At 38.4% G+C, this 19,735-nt stretch overlaps 1 protein-coding gene across 10 annotated transcripts in view; it reads left to right on the top strand.

Annotated features, from left to right (window-relative positions):
* The window catches only part of LOC143750623 (3',5'-cyclic-AMP phosphodiesterase 4D-like), a 291,108-nt gene that overhangs the window by 198,669 nt on the left and 72,704 nt on the right, over positions 1-19,735 (top strand). For 2 of the 10 annotated variants that reach the window (XM_077243799.1, XM_077243794.1), the window contains exon 1: positions 9,240-10,357. The exons of the other annotated variants lie outside the window; for them this stretch is intronic. In XM_077243799.1, coding sequence (XP_077099914.1) covers positions 10,272-10,357 — 86 coding nt within the window. In that variant the 5' untranslated portion in view covers positions 9,240-10,271. Of the gene's footprint in view, positions 1-9,239; positions 10,358-19,735 lie in introns of those variants that run through there. 10 annotated transcript variants of the gene reach the window in all.

The raw sequence follows: 19,735 nt of genomic DNA, 5'->3' as shown, positions 1-19,735 counted from the left end.
GTTCTGCACGTGTCCTTGTGGTGCTTAAAGTTCCTCACACACATCAAGCATGCGTGTCGTGGCCTGTGGATGCATGCTGGTCTCTGGTTCGTCTCACTAGGGTATAGTTGCTATCTGTGACGACCTGCAAAGAGAAAACGTGATCCGATATCATGACATTTGAGAACTTATTTTCCGTGTAAAACGACTGACACTGTCCTACTGTAACTCCAATTAAATATAAGAAATAACATTGGATAGTCGTCATTGCAAAAATTAAATATAGACTGAAGATACAAGAGCAGTAAGTGATTTTTTTTTTGTCTTTTGTTCTTTTATTAACTTGACAGACAGCAGCAGGAATATTAGGCTGCTGTCACTTTAAGAGCTAACGCACGGATCCAATATACTGTTATACAACATGCGTTTTCTTTCTCAACCATTTTCATTCCAAAACTGACTGTATTTATCTGAATACTCAGCAAGACGGTCATTTTGACATAATTGTGTATGCATTTGGCCGTTTAAGCGCAATAAGCCAAGAAAAACAACTCAATTTGGTTAGAGAGGGTCAAACTGAAGGAGAGCGAGAACGCGCAGCTGGTATCAGTGTATCGATACTACAGAAAAGAAAGTGTTTCCAATATCTCAGTATCGATACATATCGAAATACTTTTTTTTTATTTGACAACGCTTCTTTATGTCTGGTGTTGTATAAATGGTGATCTGAGATTGATTCGGATATCCACTGCTTTGATGAAATGATAAAACAATAAATGATTTAACTCCACTTCCAGCTGCGGTTCTCAAGGTGCTCGTCTCCTCAGTGACGGTGTTTGATGAGATTAGAGCAACACTGTATATTATAGACACTTTAAATGAAACACAGTCTGAAAATGACTCTTCAGCCATCTATCGTTTGCCGTCTTCCACTGAGACATAAATGAGTGTTCGCACAGACAATGTTCCTATTGTACAATTGTAAGACGCTGGATGAGTTTAACTAGTATAACTGTTTTCGATGTTGTGTCAAAACTTGCAGTCATCCATAAAAATCACTGTCAGACCCAGATTCCTAAGAATTAGCAAGTACTGTTTCAGATTATGTAACTCCAGATGAATCACACTTTATTCACAGACATGCCTAGCACCCTAATTCACCAAGAACTCTTGAGGAACATCCCGTCCAGTTGGACCTGCTTTCTGATTTCTTTCTCTCTTTTTTGACAGATGGTGTTGGATTTTGCTTGCAGTAATTCACAATGTATCTGTAATTGCTCCATCTGTTGTGAGGCTGGGTTAATAAAACCCTTCATCTCTACGGATCATTCATTCCTCCTGATGCGTGAGGCCTTTCCTCCCACATGCCTTGTTTCTCTGTAATGCCAAAAGCGTTGTAAATACTATAGATCAAGTTTCCAAAACGGGTGTTTGGGAGTTGAAGAAATTCATTTTTTAATTAAATTAAATGAATAATCAATTACATTCAATAAATAAACAAATGGAGCTGCAACTAATCAAAATAAAACTGAAATAAATATATGAAATCGCTATGATCAAATCAAAGGCTGCGGTTTAATAAAATAAGTCTACAGTGTAAAAATGTTTTTTTCAGATTACTGGAGTATGTTTTACAAGAAAATACTATTTCAGTCTTGCTAATTCAAAATTTCCCATTTGATGCAGTGTTACTTGATTTTTCTCTGTCTTTATTTGTGACAAAGCAAATTTTTTCCCAATTTGTTAAAAGAGTGAAAAATTGTCTTCATATTCTTGGCCACCGTGTACATTTACACGTCTGTAACTTGTAATATCGCATTTTCTGCTCACAAGTTTTAATGTGAACTATGTGAACTCCAATGTGAACTATGTTCATTTACATTCACATTTGCATAATTGCCAACATTTTTGTGGACTGAAGTTTACAGCATTTTACCAATTGTCTGCCAAAAAAAAAAGCTTGAAGGTTTGAACGTTTGAAAGTGTAGAATTCAAGACACTAAGGGCCAAATTTACCAATCAGTGAAAATTAATGTGAGACCGCAATCCCATTAAAGCATCGATGGGAGTGGAAAGTTCTGCTCATAATGACCAGGGGTGCAAATTGAAAATAACGTTCGTTGTATGTTCGGATAATGTCTTCCTCTGGCAATAAATAAAGACATGGAGAGATCTCTCCTCCTACAGCAGCGATCGCAAAATGGGTTAAGACATGCTTTTTTGAGGCGTTAAATAATGCAGCGAATACCAGTAAGTTGACTAGAGCAAAACTTTGTAAATCACGTTGTGTGATTTTTTTATTTAATTTTGCTTTTGAAATGGAAACTCCTACAAATGCATATGCAATAACCATAAATGCCAAAAAATAACCATGTCCACACCTTTTCAGCGCCAATTTTTCACTGTGTGTCTTTATTAAATCCTGACATTACTTTTTAACACCCAAAGAGGGTTTGCGCTGGCGCAAGCTGTTATTTGTATTTGTATTGTCAATTGTAGGCTTAGTTGGTTCTTATAAAGAGTGAATACCCTTAAAAGTAACTATTTCCGTTGGTAGGAGAGTCAAAATAAAACACTAAAGACTGGATATTTTATCTGTGCATGTCATGTGACCATTAACCGATATCAGAGAACCATGAACATGCGAATGTGTTGTTAATTTATTGAAAGATTAACTTAAAAATCTAAGGTGTTTATTTCACGTCTAAGAGGCTGACAAAAAAATTGGAAACCCGTGCTATGTATAATATGCTGTACAGTGTGACAAAAATGCGACCGTCCGCTGACGTTATGTGTTTATAGTTGACATGCTCGATGCTTTGCTATTTTCTGAAACAATAGGGGGATGTTTGGAGAAATAATTCTCTAAAGCAACAGAAATAGTGGTGAGAAGTAGTTTGGCAGAACAATGTCAGATCATACTGTCAAAATTTAAATCTAGTTGCATGTCAAGCATATTCTGGAAGATTTAAAGGTTGTTTGGGAAAGATGTGGATACTTATATTGAGGATGAGGATGTAAAATATGTAAATATATATTTTAGTGCAATATATAGTGCAGTTAATAATTTTCCTGGGAAAATACCATATGCACAAGAAAATTGGGTTCTTTGTTAACGATAATTTTATGACAACAATTTACATTTATTTAAGTTATTTTAGTCCGTAAACTCAAAAACAATGGCATATGTTATCGATGTGACTGATAACATAATTAGCTTCCATGCATGATGAACTGCACTAGGGGTGTAACAATATATCGCAATACAAAATGCAACAATGTGTATCGTGGATAGTGACAATATGTATTGTGTATAGTCCACCCAAAGTGAAAATTACTGTGTGTGAAACAATTCAAGCTTACTGAGTTTTAGTGTCAGTACGACATTAAACTACTATATATAATGTTGAATATAATGAATAATAATGCAATCGGGGAATGTCTTATGTTACTAGTAAAAAGTGGCCTAGATTATTTTAAATATATCTAGTCAGTGAAAGAGTGCAAGCATAAAATAATTCTGTTTTCAGCTTCAGAATCATGAATATTTTTATTCTGGTGTCACCAGCACCGAGTCCAAGCCTATTAATTTACAGCCACAATGTAATACCAAATTTAGCATTTTAATCAACAGTTAATTTTTTGTTAACCTTTTATCATATGCCTTAAAGTATCGCAATAATATCGTATCGTGAGTTCAGTATCGTGATATGTATTGAATCGTGACATGAGTGTATTGTTGCACCCCTAAACTGCACTATTTATGGTTGCTTTCAGAAATGGAAACTGCTATAAATGCTATAATTGTGTGGCCTGTGCTACAAAACCTTCAACATCTGTAGAAAGAGTGCTATGTTCAAAAACATTGAATTGTAAGCCCTTCCTGTCACACAGGCTCTTGTATTGTGTTTGCAGAGGTTTCGGGATTACGTCATACAGTCTGACATGTGTTAACAAGGAGAATGAAAGCGAATGCTGCAGAAAGCATGTCAGCGGGGAGTCCATTGCAGACGTATAGCCTGCCGACTGCTTTTCCAAGAGCCTCCCACGCTTGCACAGTCAGCGCATTGCATTGAATAAACATCTACATCTGCAGAGGCGGTAAAGTTTGAAGTAAACTACATCTGTACCTGCTGGATCGCATTCAGATGCATGTACAAGTTGGTCATACACTTGAAGCGCTGTGGGCTTTGCTCAGCAGGGGTCGTGATGTGACCTTGCACAACGCTGAAGCTTATACCTGCCCTGGCTGTGCTTGACATTTCCCGTTTTAGCCATCCAGGCATCCCAGAACAACCAGTGACAAGCTCTCGCTGCAGTAACACACACGCAAACAAACACACACACTCTTCATTGGCCTTTCCTGCCTGTCTGGCTTACATAACTCCTGACCACTGCTATTTTTAACATACAAGATCAAGCATCTGATATTTTGGCAACAGGGAGATAAGATGTGAATATATGCATGAGCTATATGCATTCCCAGAATTCTGTTCTTGCAACAAGGCAGCCGGCAAACTTCTGAAATTCTGTTTACACATTTGAAGGCCCTTTGCCATATAAACATTCAGTCAGTAAATAAATCCGATGCTTATTCAGTTTTCAGCAAGTATTCAGTGAGTAATTGGTTTCTTGAAAAATAACAATCTATTTGAATGTGATTTATTAAAAGAATCAACTTTAGTCGATTTGAAATCGGATTCAATAAAAGATTTGTCTCATAAGAGTAATTCATTTGTGAATTAAACTAACATCAGTTGCATTGTATGTTTGTTAACTAAATAAGTGTATATAATAATTGATTTAGTCTTTAGCTCTGCTGGTGAAGTAGATTCAGGAAACACTGGCTCAGAAAGAAGGTGGTTGAAATGTGTAAAAGTGTGAGACGATAAACTAAATCTCTGTTCTCATTTACAGTCTTGATTTTGCAACGTGTACATCATTTTCAAAAGTTTGGGGTCAGTACGTTTTAAAAAAAAAACTAAATTAATAATTTTCAGCAAGGACATTAAATTGATCACAAGTAATCGTAAAGACTTTTATGATGTTATTAAACATCACTTGCAACGCCAAGGTCTTGGGTTCGATTCCCAGGGAAAGCAAGAACTGATAAGATGTAAATATGAACATTGAAATGCAATGTAAGTCGCTTTGGATAAAAGCATCTGCCAAATGAATAAATGTAAATGGATCATGTGACACTGAAGACTGGAGTAATGATGGTGAAAATTCAGCTTTGATCGCAGGAATAAATTACATTTTAACATCTATTCGCATAGAAAACAGTTAAATTAAACTGTAATAGTATTTCACAATATTTCTGTATGTATTTTTGATCTAATAAATGCATCCTTGGTAAGCATAAGATTCAAAAATTAAAAAATAAATCCTACCCTCCCCAAACTTTTAAAGGGTAGTGTATATTCCACACTGTATGAAAGCTGCAAGTCGCTCCCTTGGAGAGTCAGAGAGGAAATGTGAGTAGTTTAGCTGATGGGTGTGTGTGTGCTTGTGTGTGGTTGTGTTATCAGCTCGTGTTCCTGCAGGCAGAGGCCCGACTGAGGGCGGCAGATTGTAGACGTACTACAGCAGGAGATAGAGCCATGAGGGCCTTCGAGAGGAAATATGTTCATCTTTATCTTCAGTCCTTCAGCCCAGGGGGATTGTTCTCAGGGCCCTGAGGAAGGACAGGAGAGGTGGATAATGTCTATTACAAGTTTCACCAGAGGACACATGCAGTTTCTCGACTTAAAAACACACATTTTAGCAATTCGTCAAGTTTTTCCTGTGCACTTAGACAAATATTTAGCCAAATTAGGCATGCACTGAAATAGAAATTGGACAAGTCTGATTTATTTAAGCAGATTGGTTTGTTCAGAAAACTCACTTCAATGAACCGATTCATTTGAAACCTTCTTTTTTTTTTGTTCCATTTTTTTTTCTGATTCAGTTTTGGTGTATAATCTGATTATATAAATGATTAGTTCCCTTAAATAGTTTTAAAGAGGACCTATATGCTCTATTTCAAAGTCTTGATGTTGTTTTTAGGCTCTACTAAAACAAGTTTTCCTCCTTAAATGTTGATTATTTTCCTCATATTCTCTATTGTTGCGGCTCCTCTCTTCCCAGTCTGTCAGTAACGCTCTGTTTAGTTCCTGTCTCTATGAAGCTCCTCCTTCTGAAAAGCACACTGTGCTCTGATTGGTCGGCTGGATCAATGTGTTGTGATTGGTCGAGCACTTTGAGTGTGTTTGGGAAATGTCCCGCCCCTTCCCATAACCACCAGTTTAACACACTACTAACTCACTCAACCAGGCCCCGCCCCTTTATTCTGCGTATGAATTATTTAAATGAGGAACATTGTGACGTGTTCGTTCCAGGAAGAAACTCAAGACTACAATGGAGGCGTTTCAGGGAGTTCAGAAACACTGACACTGATATAGATAAGAGCGTTGTAACTTTGCAGATCTTTTTCATGTTCAAACTGCAACATTACACACTAAAGAAAGATGATTTTTGTAAGTAGTAGTGCAGCTAACCATTTTTTATATTAGCTAGCTTGACTGTAGTTTAATGACTTCAATCTACAGTTAAGTACAGTACAAGATAAGTTTCTTAGCATAAGCAGGTATTAGCCTGTGGCTCTGTTCATGTAGACGAGTTTGCATGAGTGATGAAGGAAAGCTTCTCTGTGTGTTGGTAAGACGGGGTCACTGCGGCTCTCCGGGCGCTTCTGTGCCTTTCGCATGTTCACATTGATCTGAAGTGACTGTGGGCATCAGGCTCATGCTTGACTGCAGAAAACACAAAGTGACATTTATGCCCAGCGCTGAGCTACACAGAGATTTTAATAAGTAAATACTGAGCCTCTGCTGTGTGTAATATAAGGCCACGCTGAAGTGAACGGAGCTTATGTAACAAATCTCAGCTGAAGTAAATATTCGTGAAGAGAGATGTCGAGGACTGAATTGGTGCTCAAAGAAAACTGTCATGTTGTATCCATCTATCCATATCCATACATCAAAAATATAATCTTTTTATTTTGCTGTGCTGAAAATGTGGTTTTTCTTCATTATTATTTTTGAGGTTTTACTTTTTTCGGCCTCTTTTATTGATAGGTACAGTATGAAGAGGAAATGGTTTTGAATGTGTTTTTCTCAGTGCCCTGTTTTCTGTTGAACTTACAACTACACGAGTAATCGTTAAAAGATCGCAATCTTTATTTAAACTCCCAAGCGATCTTATTCCTAAATGACAGCGATTCGCCTGTGTCTATTAAAACAAAATCATACCAGAACATTGGGGCATCACAAACAGTCTTTTCAACCACACCGTATTATTATTTTTGTTACAAATATTCAGATTATCACAGAAGTACTGGCATAAAAGTTTAGGGTTCTTATAACCACTGACGTCTTTAGCGATCAAAATAGAGCAATCATCTTTTGAAACTTACTCAAATAATGATTTTATCGATTTCATCGTTACACCAGTAGGTGGCGACAAGTGACTGTTAAAAATGTATTTGTCATTTAAACATTCATTCAAGAGATTCACTCGAAAATGCTGCTTCATCCAGTAATGAAACAAGTTAAGTAGGGCTGTAACGATTCCTCGATTTAAGTCGAGTATTCGATTTTAAAAAATCCTCGATTGCAATTTACCCGTGTCGAGTAACCGGCAAAATACCTAAAGTGGCACTTGCCAGAGACGAGAATCCATGAACCGCATTATTACACCGTTTCCTAAGGCTACGCGATCTATTTAAAACCATTTACAATCATAATATAGCATAGTGCAATCATGAAATCACAAAGGCTGCGAATCAGTTAAAAAAATAGATGCGCTTTCCCCCCGCCCCCACAGAAAAGCACAAACTTTTATTTATTTACATGCATGTAGATTGTCTTAAAAGTACCTCAGCTCTGTTCACAGTAAACGCTGCTCCACACACACTCAGTCTTTGCATGTGCTGTAACGAAAAACCTCTGACGCGTGTTTCATAGATGCACTGTCATCATTTATATGAGTGTGTCTCGGGTTTCTCAAGCTCCATCTCAGCGTGCTGTGAGTTTGTCTGCTTATAACGTTCATCTGCACGCAGTGTGGGCCGTTTCACAAGATTCGTAGCGCAACTCATTTGTAAATCAACGCCAACACAGGAGAATACGTAAATATCTTTCTGAAATATATGCAAATCGTTGTTCATCGCGATTTTAAAATAGAAGTTTAACCCTTGCACTCTTGTTCAAGAAATTACAGCAGCTGTTTCATTGTCACATGTGGCATTTAAAACACTCTCATTAACTATTCTGTAATGACATCTCGATCCTGAATGATATTTTTGATTTATGTCTGGGTATTACGCTGTGTTAGGACCTCCATAAATACATCCGTCAGATTTAGAGGTGAAATTGAATTGTCACAGGGAATGATCTGTCAGGATTTTTTTTTCTGGTTTTTCCAAAGGGGAAAATTGAAAGAGAAGAAAAATTGAAGGTATGTAGTCGGACAAGATGCGTAATTCTTTAAGACAGGCATCACTGCAAAGTTGTCTGTTCGCAATTTTCTCTTTGTCCTAAAATGGCATCAGCCAGACACGTTGGGGAACCCTGAGGCTCATGAGCGACGACACAGTTGTTGCGTTTGTGCTCGGTGTTTCTCCTAAAACAGATGCAAATGAATCAGCTTTATAGTTTGAATAAAAATGTCAATAGCAGCTCATATAATTTGATCTTGGCTGAAATTGACAAGAAATATTTGAGGTCGCATTCTGAGATTTCTGACTTTGATATTTCACAACTGAGATGATTATCAAGATCTCTTTATAGGAGAAACTAGAGATCTTTTTCTCAGGAGAAGCATGATATGCAGGATCAGTTTCATCGAGAAGAAACTCTAGAGATATTAAAGAGATCTTCTTTATGATTTTTCTTTCCCATGAGGCATTTCTAATTCAAACATGGTGTTTTGTTCTCGTACCAATACCCTAAGCAGCCCAGCTAGTTTAGAGCGAGTTTTGTAGGACTATATTGTCTCACAGTATATCTTAACTCTTATTTTTTGTTGTCATATCATTGTCATTGCTCCTGACCTTTGAGATATTATCACCCGTTTAATACCGTGCTGCAGATACAGGCTCTTCCAGCTGTCAGGCGTGTGCTTTATTTAGCGCTGTGCGTCGTCGGCCGGTCACAGCTTCCCTTGTAGGGCCCCTTGACGCTCACACACAGACAGCGAGTCACAGTCTTTCCCAAACACACACACACACACACACACCCTGTACAGCCGAGAGCCGGCGCTGCAGCAGAGCGACAGAGTAAGAAGAACCGGGAAACTGAGTGAGGGAGACTGAGAGAGAAAGAGAAGAGTAAACCTTGCGTGATTGTCGAGAGGTTTAGCACGTTCTGCTTTCACTGTTTTAATTTGCTTCTTTCGGCAACTTGTCAACGCCTGCCAAATCTGACGAGACCCGGGATCAGACGGCTGAGACGGGAACACACAGGAATGTGGACAACCCTGAGGTGACACTCGGTGTGTTTTCTCTTCTCCATCTCTTCCTCTACGGCTACTCCACCCATTCCTTCAGCAAACACCACTGAATTAATCACAGCTAAGAGGATCAATAGAGGTGTTTGACAGGAGCGGACTCGTTTTTTGGGGGGCGAAGCAACATTTCCAGGGCTTACTGAGGACAACAAAGCCCATCGGAACGAATCGGACCAGTCATCCGTCTCTCCATGGCATCTGGGCTGTTTGCACCAGGAATATTTTGGAGAAGGGAGGGATGGCATGCATCTCCGGGTTTCAATGGGGAAGCATCTCCGATGGCCAAATGAAGCATTTTCCTTAAACACTTATTAATGTGGAGAATTCATGATGAGGATGTACCACAGTGAGTTTCAAATCCCACACAAACGGCAGCGGAAAGACCCTCGTTCTGCTCTTTGTTTGTTATTCTTGCTCTACTACTATGGAACAACCACTTAAGCATCCAGACTGTTTTTCTGTGTAATATGCTTGCCGTTTTGTTGCCTTAAAATTTGATTTACGCACACTTGTCGACGTTTTTAAATGGATGGAGTGTCTTCTCAGGACTCTTGTATGGAATAGCACACAGTAAGAAGATGTAATCTCCGTTGCGCCTGGTGGATTTCTTCTTGTTTTTGAGTTGCTTGGAGCACGTTTCAGTGGAGACATGTAAGGGTGTATAACGGCTATCCCAAGGCCGGCATAAGACTTATTTATTTCTGAGAGCGAGAGGAGCCAACCCGAACCACACCTTCGCTTAAATGAAGACTGGCCGCAGTAACACAGGAAGGGAGAAAAAAATGATGCACGTCAACAATTTCCCGTTCCGAAGGCATTCCTGGATATGGTGAGTGGGGGAAAATGGTTTGCAGAAGGAAACTGGACAGTTAGTGTAATATTGTGGTCAACAGTGATGTCCGGCCTAGGAAAATTGACGTTCAAATATTATTCAAAATAGTTAAAGATTTTCTAAGCATATTGCATAGTTGTGCTTGGAGTCAATTGTTTTATTTGTGATTATAATGCAATGAAACATGACACTTTTTGCCATTTTTGCGCCATTTAATATTTCGTTCTTCCCTCATATTTAAAAAATCTAGATGTTCTCCTCATATTTTGATGGTTTAATCGAACTTGTATAGGGCCATTAACAACAAATATCCCCTCTGGACATCACTTTTGGCCACTACTGTATGTGTATTTGTGTTTCATGACACTAGAAGTAGTTGGTAGTTCAAGCCTGTTTTACACACCAAAACATTGAGCTTCCACATATTTGCCTATAGATTTGTCTTAATCTTTAGCTAAATATCACTGCGTGTCAGTGTAGTAAGAGCAAAGGTGCTGATGGTAAGCAAGGCCTTGGGTATTGTGGTTTTGTTTAAAAAATATATTTTACGAGTTAATGCTGCTGTGTACAATAGCTAAAAGAGTGACAGCAAATTTGACTTTTCGTCTCTCAATAATTTTTTCCCCCTCTTTTGTAAGGTGACGGAAATTCTGTTGTAGTGTCTGTTCACCTCTATAGAAGTTTACCCAAATATGATGTCCATTCTTGCCTGTCTCCATAAAGGTCACTCTGTACTTGTTAAGTCGTGACGCAAGGAATACTGTTTCCTCTACTCTACTCATTTCCATTGAGTATAGCATCTAAACAGCCGTTTATGAGCATTAAATAAAGTCGCAGTGTGCACTACAGTCTCCCGGACACCAGTGTTTTAACGATTCATGAAAGATGAATCTCCATCTGAGATTCGGTATAGAGATAAAGGTTAGGATCATGTTTTTTTGGTAGCATTACAGCACACTGTGAGCGTATATTAGCTTTTGGCACTCAGGAAATTAGGCCTTTGCTACAAAAATGTCATGTGACTGTTTTTTTTTTTCGCATTCCACGTTGGGTTTTTTCCAACTATATGTGTGCAACCACAGGCTTTTTTTAGTAAGCGCAGGCCTCATGGGTTCACCAGCCCGTCAACACCCGAGTATGAACAGCAGGGTCTGGTGTCATCGCCCTGATGTGGAAAACCCGAAAAACAAAACAGAGACAAAACAGTGGCACTTCAAGTATAATGTCTTGCTTCTCTCTAGGGCTCTATAATGGCATCGCTCTGACATGCTGCTTTACGATGGTGATAAATGAGGTAACAGGAACGTTAGTATGGCACATCAACAGGGATTCAGTCCAACGGAGGTCCGTGTGTCTAGTTTCATGTAGGAGTGTCACACTTTAGTTTCCTTAAGTCACAACTTAAACAGAGGCGTCATAAAAGCAGCACTAGCACATGACAAATGACATTAAACAGACCTTCAGCGTTGGTTTAGTTCATGTACCAACAATGCTTCCTAAATATTTGGAAGGAAAACAGACATGTCATTTGCATTTTTCTTTGCTATGATCAAATTACATAAGTTGCGAAAGCACCGTACGATTTCTTTCCCACCCTGAAGCAAGACAGTATTGTTCTGTGACAACTGAAAGCATTCAACCTCTGCTTTGTGCATGCGTGGGTGTGTGTGTGTGTACGTTTGCTGCTTTAAACCGTCAAACTTTTACCTAGTTTTTTACTTCCACCTACACCATGCCTGTTATTTCAGAAGAGATCAGTGGTCCAGTGATCTGCCATATGCTGTTCAGCTGGTGTTTCTGCATTCAGAAACAACAGGGTTGAGTTCAGATCAGGAACCTGCTGTCTTTAAGATTGTGTTTTATAGCCTTAAGACAGATCTCTCATCTCAGTCGTCTTCCCAAAGGCAGCGCAGAACACTTCAGAGTCTATTTCCATTGACTTTCCATGTGAAAACCAAACATTTTCAGTGCAGTTTTGTATTTTCAACAGATTAGTAATACATCAGTTGCAGTTCATGCATTTGTCAGGTCAAGACATGTCAAAGCTCCCTGCTGGTGAGAACAACACGGTCTTCTTTATTTGAACAAACTTAAACTCTTTACATTCACTGCTTCATTTTAATTTTATATGATAGAAATGGACTTATAATGTTGTTTTAAGCAATGAGAAGCAAACATTAACATACGTCACAAGCAGAGCACGCCAAGATAATGCAAACATACATCCCAATTACAGAAACTGAACAATGACAAGCTTCATTTGCTTCTGTTTGCAAAACAGACAAGTCAGTTTGAACAAGTTTTCCTTGAATCACTAACAGAAGAGGAAGTTGTGAGTTCAAAGTAAGAAAGTCAATAGTGATTGTCTTCCCAATTCTTATATTAAATTATTGTATAGTATAGTATATTGCAGGCTACATCATTATGCTGTCAAGTTGTGAGACTTTTTTGAGTGAGTCATTAAATCATTATTTAACGATTTGTTCAAAAACACTGATTCACTCAGACAGAAAACAAATCATTGTCTTTGAGTGAGCATTTTAATCATTCATTCCACTGATCCATTCAATAATGAAACACGTTACCATGTTGTTTAGAGATGCGTGACTGTTCATTTTGCTGTGGTTTTGTTTGAAACTTCTTTTACTGGCGGAGCAAAAATATTCAAGTAACTGGAAATATTGTTTTAATATGCAAGTTACTCAATATTAACGTATTAAATAATTATTTATAATATATAACTGTTACATAAAAGCACTATCACGATCACACAATTAATCACGTAATTATTTTATAATTTTATTTTATGCTATGCATTGTTAGATGTTAGGTTATTTTCGTCACACTTACTTAGAGTCCAATTCTCATTATTAACTATGACTTTTGCCTCAATAAACTACTAATAAACAGCCAATATCCTAGTAATATGCGTGATAATAAGAAACTAGTTCATAGTGAGAATTGGACCTTAAACACTAAAGTGTTACAGTGATTACTTAGAGGCTAGACTCCAAAATATCATAATAATAATATGAAATTTTTATATGCATCAAGTGACTGAAATGAATTTGGTTTAGTGTTTTGTAGAGGGAGGAATTTTAATGGAATTTTATGGCTGAATAATGGAGAGCAGACTGAACGACTGAAAAAAACAAAACAATGAAAGAATTTTAAAAATGTTATCACTGCTGTGTGATAAGCCCAAAATCACATAATCCCAGTATTCTTTTGGAAACACGCGCACAGCCAAATAAACACATTCCATGTTTGCCTTTAACTCTTATTCAACTAGTCCCCTGTTTCTCTGTGGACTGATTTCGTGGATGATGAAAAGCTATTTTTTATTTCTCCCGAGCACTTTTCAGGAAATATTGAGGCAGTTATATGCCATCAGATTGCATTGTGGGTGTTACGTTTTGAAGACATTGAACAGTTTAAAAAGGACAGGGCTCGTCCGTGTGCCGCGTAAGCTAGTTTGAATGACCTTTGCATACGCTTTTGTGCCGTCACTAATTGGGAAAATCAATTACTGCAAAAAAGCAACGCAGCAAAATAATGAAGGAAGGATTAACCAGCACTGAGCTTAGAGTGTGTTTGAGAGACGCTCAGTAAAGGACTTACAGTTTATGACACCTACGCTGTAACTTAACTCTAGAAATATTATGCAATGCATATGCGAATGCTTGGCCAGTGCATTGAAATTGTCCACATGCTTATGTGCCACATGCACATGTTCTTCTGTTACTGTTGCAGCGATTCTTCTGTTTCAGTCCGGTAAAATTTGACAGACTTTATTAATATGCAATGCCTTGCATGACTCATTCTGTACATAGTGATCAAGCCTGCGTAACTGTAAAATTCCTCTGTTCATCTGTTTAGGAATCACTCATTGAGCGACATGCCACCCATTAGTTGCATCTACCCTATTGTTGTAGCTTTATAATGGTTCGTTTCACATTGCGATATTTACTGCATGCTGTCTGCCAAAGCTCCCTGAGCGTCGTCCCTGGAGCGTGTGCCACACTAGATAACAAATAACACAAAACACACACACACTGGAGACTGCTTTACACACACACACACACACTCTCTCTCTCTCTCTGTGCTTTTAAACGTCATTGCATAAAAACCAGGGAACCTTATGAGATAAAAGTTGCTACTTCAACTGTTTGGAAGCCGGAAATTAGTTCACACCACTTAAAAAGAGCCAGAATGACACCAGGCCTTATATCTAAGAACATTATGTTCACGAGGAATGTTGCATCATTGTAGGTTAACTGGGAATTTAAGCACAATGGCACATCACTGCATGGCCTCCTCTTTCCCAGCAATCCACACTCAAACAGCAGCATCATCCTGGGTCAGGTTACAGAGGCAGAGCCCAGCAGGCAATTTTGCGTTTAAAAGACGTCTAATAGCGTCCAAACACAGTCCAGACGTCTAGGCTAAAACAAGGCAAAATTTGGGCTGTCAGTGAAATTTAATAGACGTCTAAACCATCGCTCAAGAATAGACAAATCATCAATTAGATAAAGAAATGAAATGAATGAAGAAATGAAACCGAACACCTTGTAATCACTGTTTACTTTGCTTACATGATGGAATATCATACATCTCGCAAGTTATTTTGGCAAAAACGACATGTAACCAAATTGAAGGTTATATTGTCTAGAAGTGGGTTCCTCATAGCTAGACTATATCGGGTCTATAGTTACCCTAGACGCTTAAATGAAGGCTATTGCTTGCTGGGAGGCCGTTATTTAATATTTCTCAAAGTACAGACGATGAATCAGTATATAGACGGCTCGACTCGTCTGCATCCACTGGATTTCACTGCATTACTGGGTCCAGCATCAAACTGCTTATATTAGCATGGCTTTGAGGACTTTAAAAAAGCAGATAACATATGTGATATCGATAGATGTTTCCAAAACATTTCCCTATTACGTAATGCACTTCTCAAGTGATGCTTTTCAGGTGTTAGTCGAGGATAAGGCGTAGTAATCGTACGGCGGACACGATGCACTCTTCTGTGCTCTAACTATAGACACGAGTGTTGCTTGTGACGTATGGAGATCTTCCCAAGCTTTCGCCTGAGACAGGGCATCCCTGGGACGTCCCGTATACGCACACCCACGGCTCAGTGACATAACTAAGGTACGGTTTGATGGGATTAGCATTAGTGTTATGCACTTCCAACAGCAAAATGACTAAACCCATTACCTCAGCCAGTGCTAATGCTGCAGACATGAACGCTAGCCGCTCTTCATGTCCACTGTGCTGTGAATAATGTAAGAATTAGAAGGAACCCTCTGAAGATTTCCTGCCAGAGCTGTTTTGAGTTTGACGATGCAAATGCAGGTGACCGGTGACCGGAGGCTGGAGTAATCCTCTGGAGAGATTAGCAGGAGCTCTGCACAGTTCAGATGCATCTACGCATCCATGGGTCCATACTCCATATTTATGGATGCTTTGTGGAAAAGTCCTGTTGAAAAATGGTTCAAGTCATCTTATTTAATAACAATGAAACATTAGTTTAGAGCTCTAAAAGACATTATCTGTAAAAGTCATTGCATTTATTCCTGCAGAATCCTGATCCTGATTTATTTAGTTTGTTTATATAAAACATGTATATTTGGATATTTCATGTATATTTTCTTTTCGCAATGCAATAGAAAGATATGTTTGCATTGAATCTTTTTGCACTACTTGTTTTTTTATCTCATCAAATACAGCTTGGGTAAAATATGATTTGACTGGGACACTGATTTGACAGCTCTGAAGAGCTGTGCAAAAGATTCTGTCCTGTATGAAGGAAATGATGTCAGCTCTGTTTATACTTGTGGTTCATGACTAAATTTGCAGCAGTGCACCAACTGTGAAATAAAGCGGTAAACTAAAGGGCCAGCGGTGCAGTATGGGTGAAGAGTTAGTGGAGTAACGTAAGCTGTAAAAAAGAAATAAAATGAGTTTACACCTTTAAGAGAAACGAGGTGATTAACTTTCTCTAATGAACAACTGTTTGATGTTAGAAGGGCACATGAAGGTCCGGCAGGGTGCTTGATCACCTGTAGCTTCACAAGACTGTTTTCTCTTGATTAAACCCTGCGTCTCTTCACATTCTCACTGAGGCTTTTTTGGCCCATAATTGCTGGTATTTCCCTTGAGATTTGAGGATCTTGTTTCTTGATTGCTATAGAGCACACACATGCACAAGCTTTCAGGCCCTCGGGGAACTTTGCAATAGTTTCCAGCTGGGAATGTTGTTTTAAGAAACATGTTTCCAGATGTAAACAAATCACAGGAAATGTTGGTGGTAGAAGGGGAGTCGCGTGGAGGTATCATTTGTAATGGATTTTTTTTTACAGCACCAATAACATATGCATAAATTGATATGCATACCTTGAATGAGCGGCATATGCATTTATGTAAATTCAATCAGCAGGTGTTGCGCATGACTGCGTGTGTTAGAAACGTGTTTACTGCACTGTTATCTGTGACGCAGTTGAGGGTATTTAAGGGGATGAGGTGGATTAACCTTCTTTTGTTCTCGTTTAGTCCTCCATCCAGGCACAGGCGTTCTTCTCTCCAGAACATGTCCTCTCATTTGGACTTCAAAGAATGTTTTTCTTTTAAATACCCTCCGTCTGTCTTTGTTTCAAGTTTCACATTATTTATTTTGTCCCTGAAATAGCTGGTGCCTGACGTTAAGCTCAGTTTCTCATTGTCTGTATATGGAAATGCTTTCAGCTAATGGTAATGCCAACCAGCAAAAGTTTTTAAAGGAGACCTATTCTGCTTTTTTCATATTTCTTTAGTGTGTAATGTTGCTGTTTGAGCAAGAAAAATATCTGCAAAGTTCTTCTCTATATCAGTGTCAGTGTTTCTGAACTCGCTGAAACGCCTACATTGTAGTCTTGAGTTTCTTCCGGGAACGAACACAATATTCCTCATTTAAATAATTAATATGCAGAATAAAGGGGCGGGGCCTGGTTGAGTTAGTTAGTAGTGTGTTAAACTGGTGGTTATGGTAAGGGGCGGGACATTTCCCAAACACACTCGAAGCGCTCGACCAATCACAACACACTGATCCAGCCGACCAATCAGAGCACAGTGTGCTTTTCAGGGGCTTCATAGAGACAGGAACTAAACAGAGCGTTACTGACAGACTGGGAAGAGAGGAGCTGCAACAATGGAGAATATGGGGAAAAGAATATGTAAAATAATAAACCTATTCTAGTAGGTTTATTAGAATAACAAAAAAAAAATTCTTTGAACAAGAAAATATAGGTCCTCTTTACACAAAACACTGTCGTTTTCGCTGTCGAAAAGGGCCCGTGACGCAAAATTTTACCTGACAGAAATGTGCCGCATGGGACCTTCAGTGAGCAGATCTGAGCTGTACCAAACGGGTCTGAGAGATTCGCCGGCACACAGGGAGCCGAAGCTCAATCTCCTGTGGAGAGGATCATTAAAGCAGAGCGATGAGGAGACTGAAGCTGGCAGATCTCTCATCACAGGTGATCGGACACATGGCACTCCCCAATTAAACCTGCCGTCAGAAAGAGACGTGTCTCTCTTATTACAGGACGCTTCCCCGACGAGTGGCGTCTGTCTTCACCGCAGAGCATCTTGGGTAAATGGAAAGACAAAGCGACAGCCTTTGATGGCAAATAAGGCTTAGCAGACATCAGAGAAAATGAAGGAACTGATATAAAGCCTGCTGTTTCATATTTCATACAGCTACAAAACTTTGCTGAAAAACCTGCTGCACTCAATCTACTTCATGCCTTCTGTCGTCTGATTAATAGTTTACACTTTTTTTATCAAGTTAAAAGCCTTTTAGTATAATTGTACAAACTTCACATGCCTTTGCATTTTTATCTAGTAAACTTTATTACCAATACTAATATTTCAAGATGAAGACTTACTGAACTGAAGCAACTTGATTATGCAGACATCATTATAGAGAAAAATCATGCAAATGTGAGTCTCAAATATGATCATCATGCTTTTGAGGAAGATTTATTTGTTCATCTCTCAATCATCATTTTGTATTGCATTGCATAATATGTTTTAAAACTACAGAGCTTTGATCATAAAAGTAAGAATTTAAAAATCATCTCACTAAGACATATTATTAGCAGATATAGAGTGACGACATATAGGCATTATATTGATTTACATTGCAAGCTATCTTTACTTCATCTTGCTTTTGGGCCATATAAATATAATATTTTTTCTCAGTTCGAGACTCTGAATTAAATTGAGCTGTTTTTTAATCCTCGAATATGAGCTCATTAATGTCCTGATGTATCAAATAATACAACACTCAACCAAACAATGTGCACTTTTTTCTTTAGATTAAATATATATATATATGTCTTGCCTAAAGGTTTAATAAAATGTTCCATTTAAAAAAATCTATAATTTCATACGTCAGGCTTTACAAGGTTAAAACTCTTCAGATTCGACATCAGAAGTCTGTTGTTAATTATAGCTCAGATATTCAAACTGCTTTTTTCAGCATTCATAGTCACATTCCTCAATCTGATCCTGCCTCGATTAAGAAACTGATAAAGCAAAGACCTTTCAGAGATCCTAAACTAGGGGTGAAACGATACCCATTCGAAAACATATCACAATACTGAACTCACGACACGATATTATTGTGATCAAGATATTTGGTAAAATGTTATCATGTACATAAGTATGAACTGAAAACTTTAATTTTTTCCCCCCGGTGAACTATACACAATACATATTGTCACTCTCCACATATTGTTGCAATTTTGTATTGCAATATATTGTTACACCCCTATCCTAAACACGTGACACCACTGCAGGAATCGCCGTTTCACATTTACGCTTGTTTGGCGGACACGTGTGCATTAAACTTTAAAGGTGTTTTGTTTATTAGACTTGTATGTAGCAGTTGCCTTTGCCTAGTTTATACTAACTATCATTTTAAAACAGTTATGAGCTTCCGCCTCCAACACAACGAGACAGCAAAGAAAATATCATGATGGCTGTGGAAAATGAAAGGCTGACTCGTTTATTAAGTTAAAGCATGTATCATGTAACGTGTGATCATAGGAGATGGTCTTCTTGTGTTACAGTATCTGCTGGTCGCCGTAACTGAACCTGTTTGACCAAAACACTGTTTGGCCTCCGTATGCATGTAAATGAAGACGCTATCTTTCTTATTAGGCTGTCCGGTCTGTAAGGGTTAGATGGGATCTGAGCTGAAACACGGGCTAGTTAAAGGACAATTCTGGCCAAAAATGAACCTAGGGCTAAATAACACATGGGCACCGAGTCGACTGTCTCTGGGATGTGTTTTCATGATAATCGAATGTACCCAGTTTTAACGTT

The sequence above is a fragment of the Siphateles boraxobius genome, unplaced genomic scaffold (genome assembly GCF_051911475.1).
Source record: "Siphateles boraxobius isolate OS27281-9 unplaced genomic scaffold, OSU_SipBor_1 25, whole genome shotgun sequence".
Classification (NCBI taxonomy): domain Eukaryota; kingdom Metazoa; phylum Chordata; class Actinopteri; order Cypriniformes; family Leuciscidae; genus Siphateles; species Siphateles boraxobius.
The sequence above is the reverse complement of the archived record's forward strand: the minus strand, read 5'-3'. Positions and strand labels throughout refer to the sequence as shown.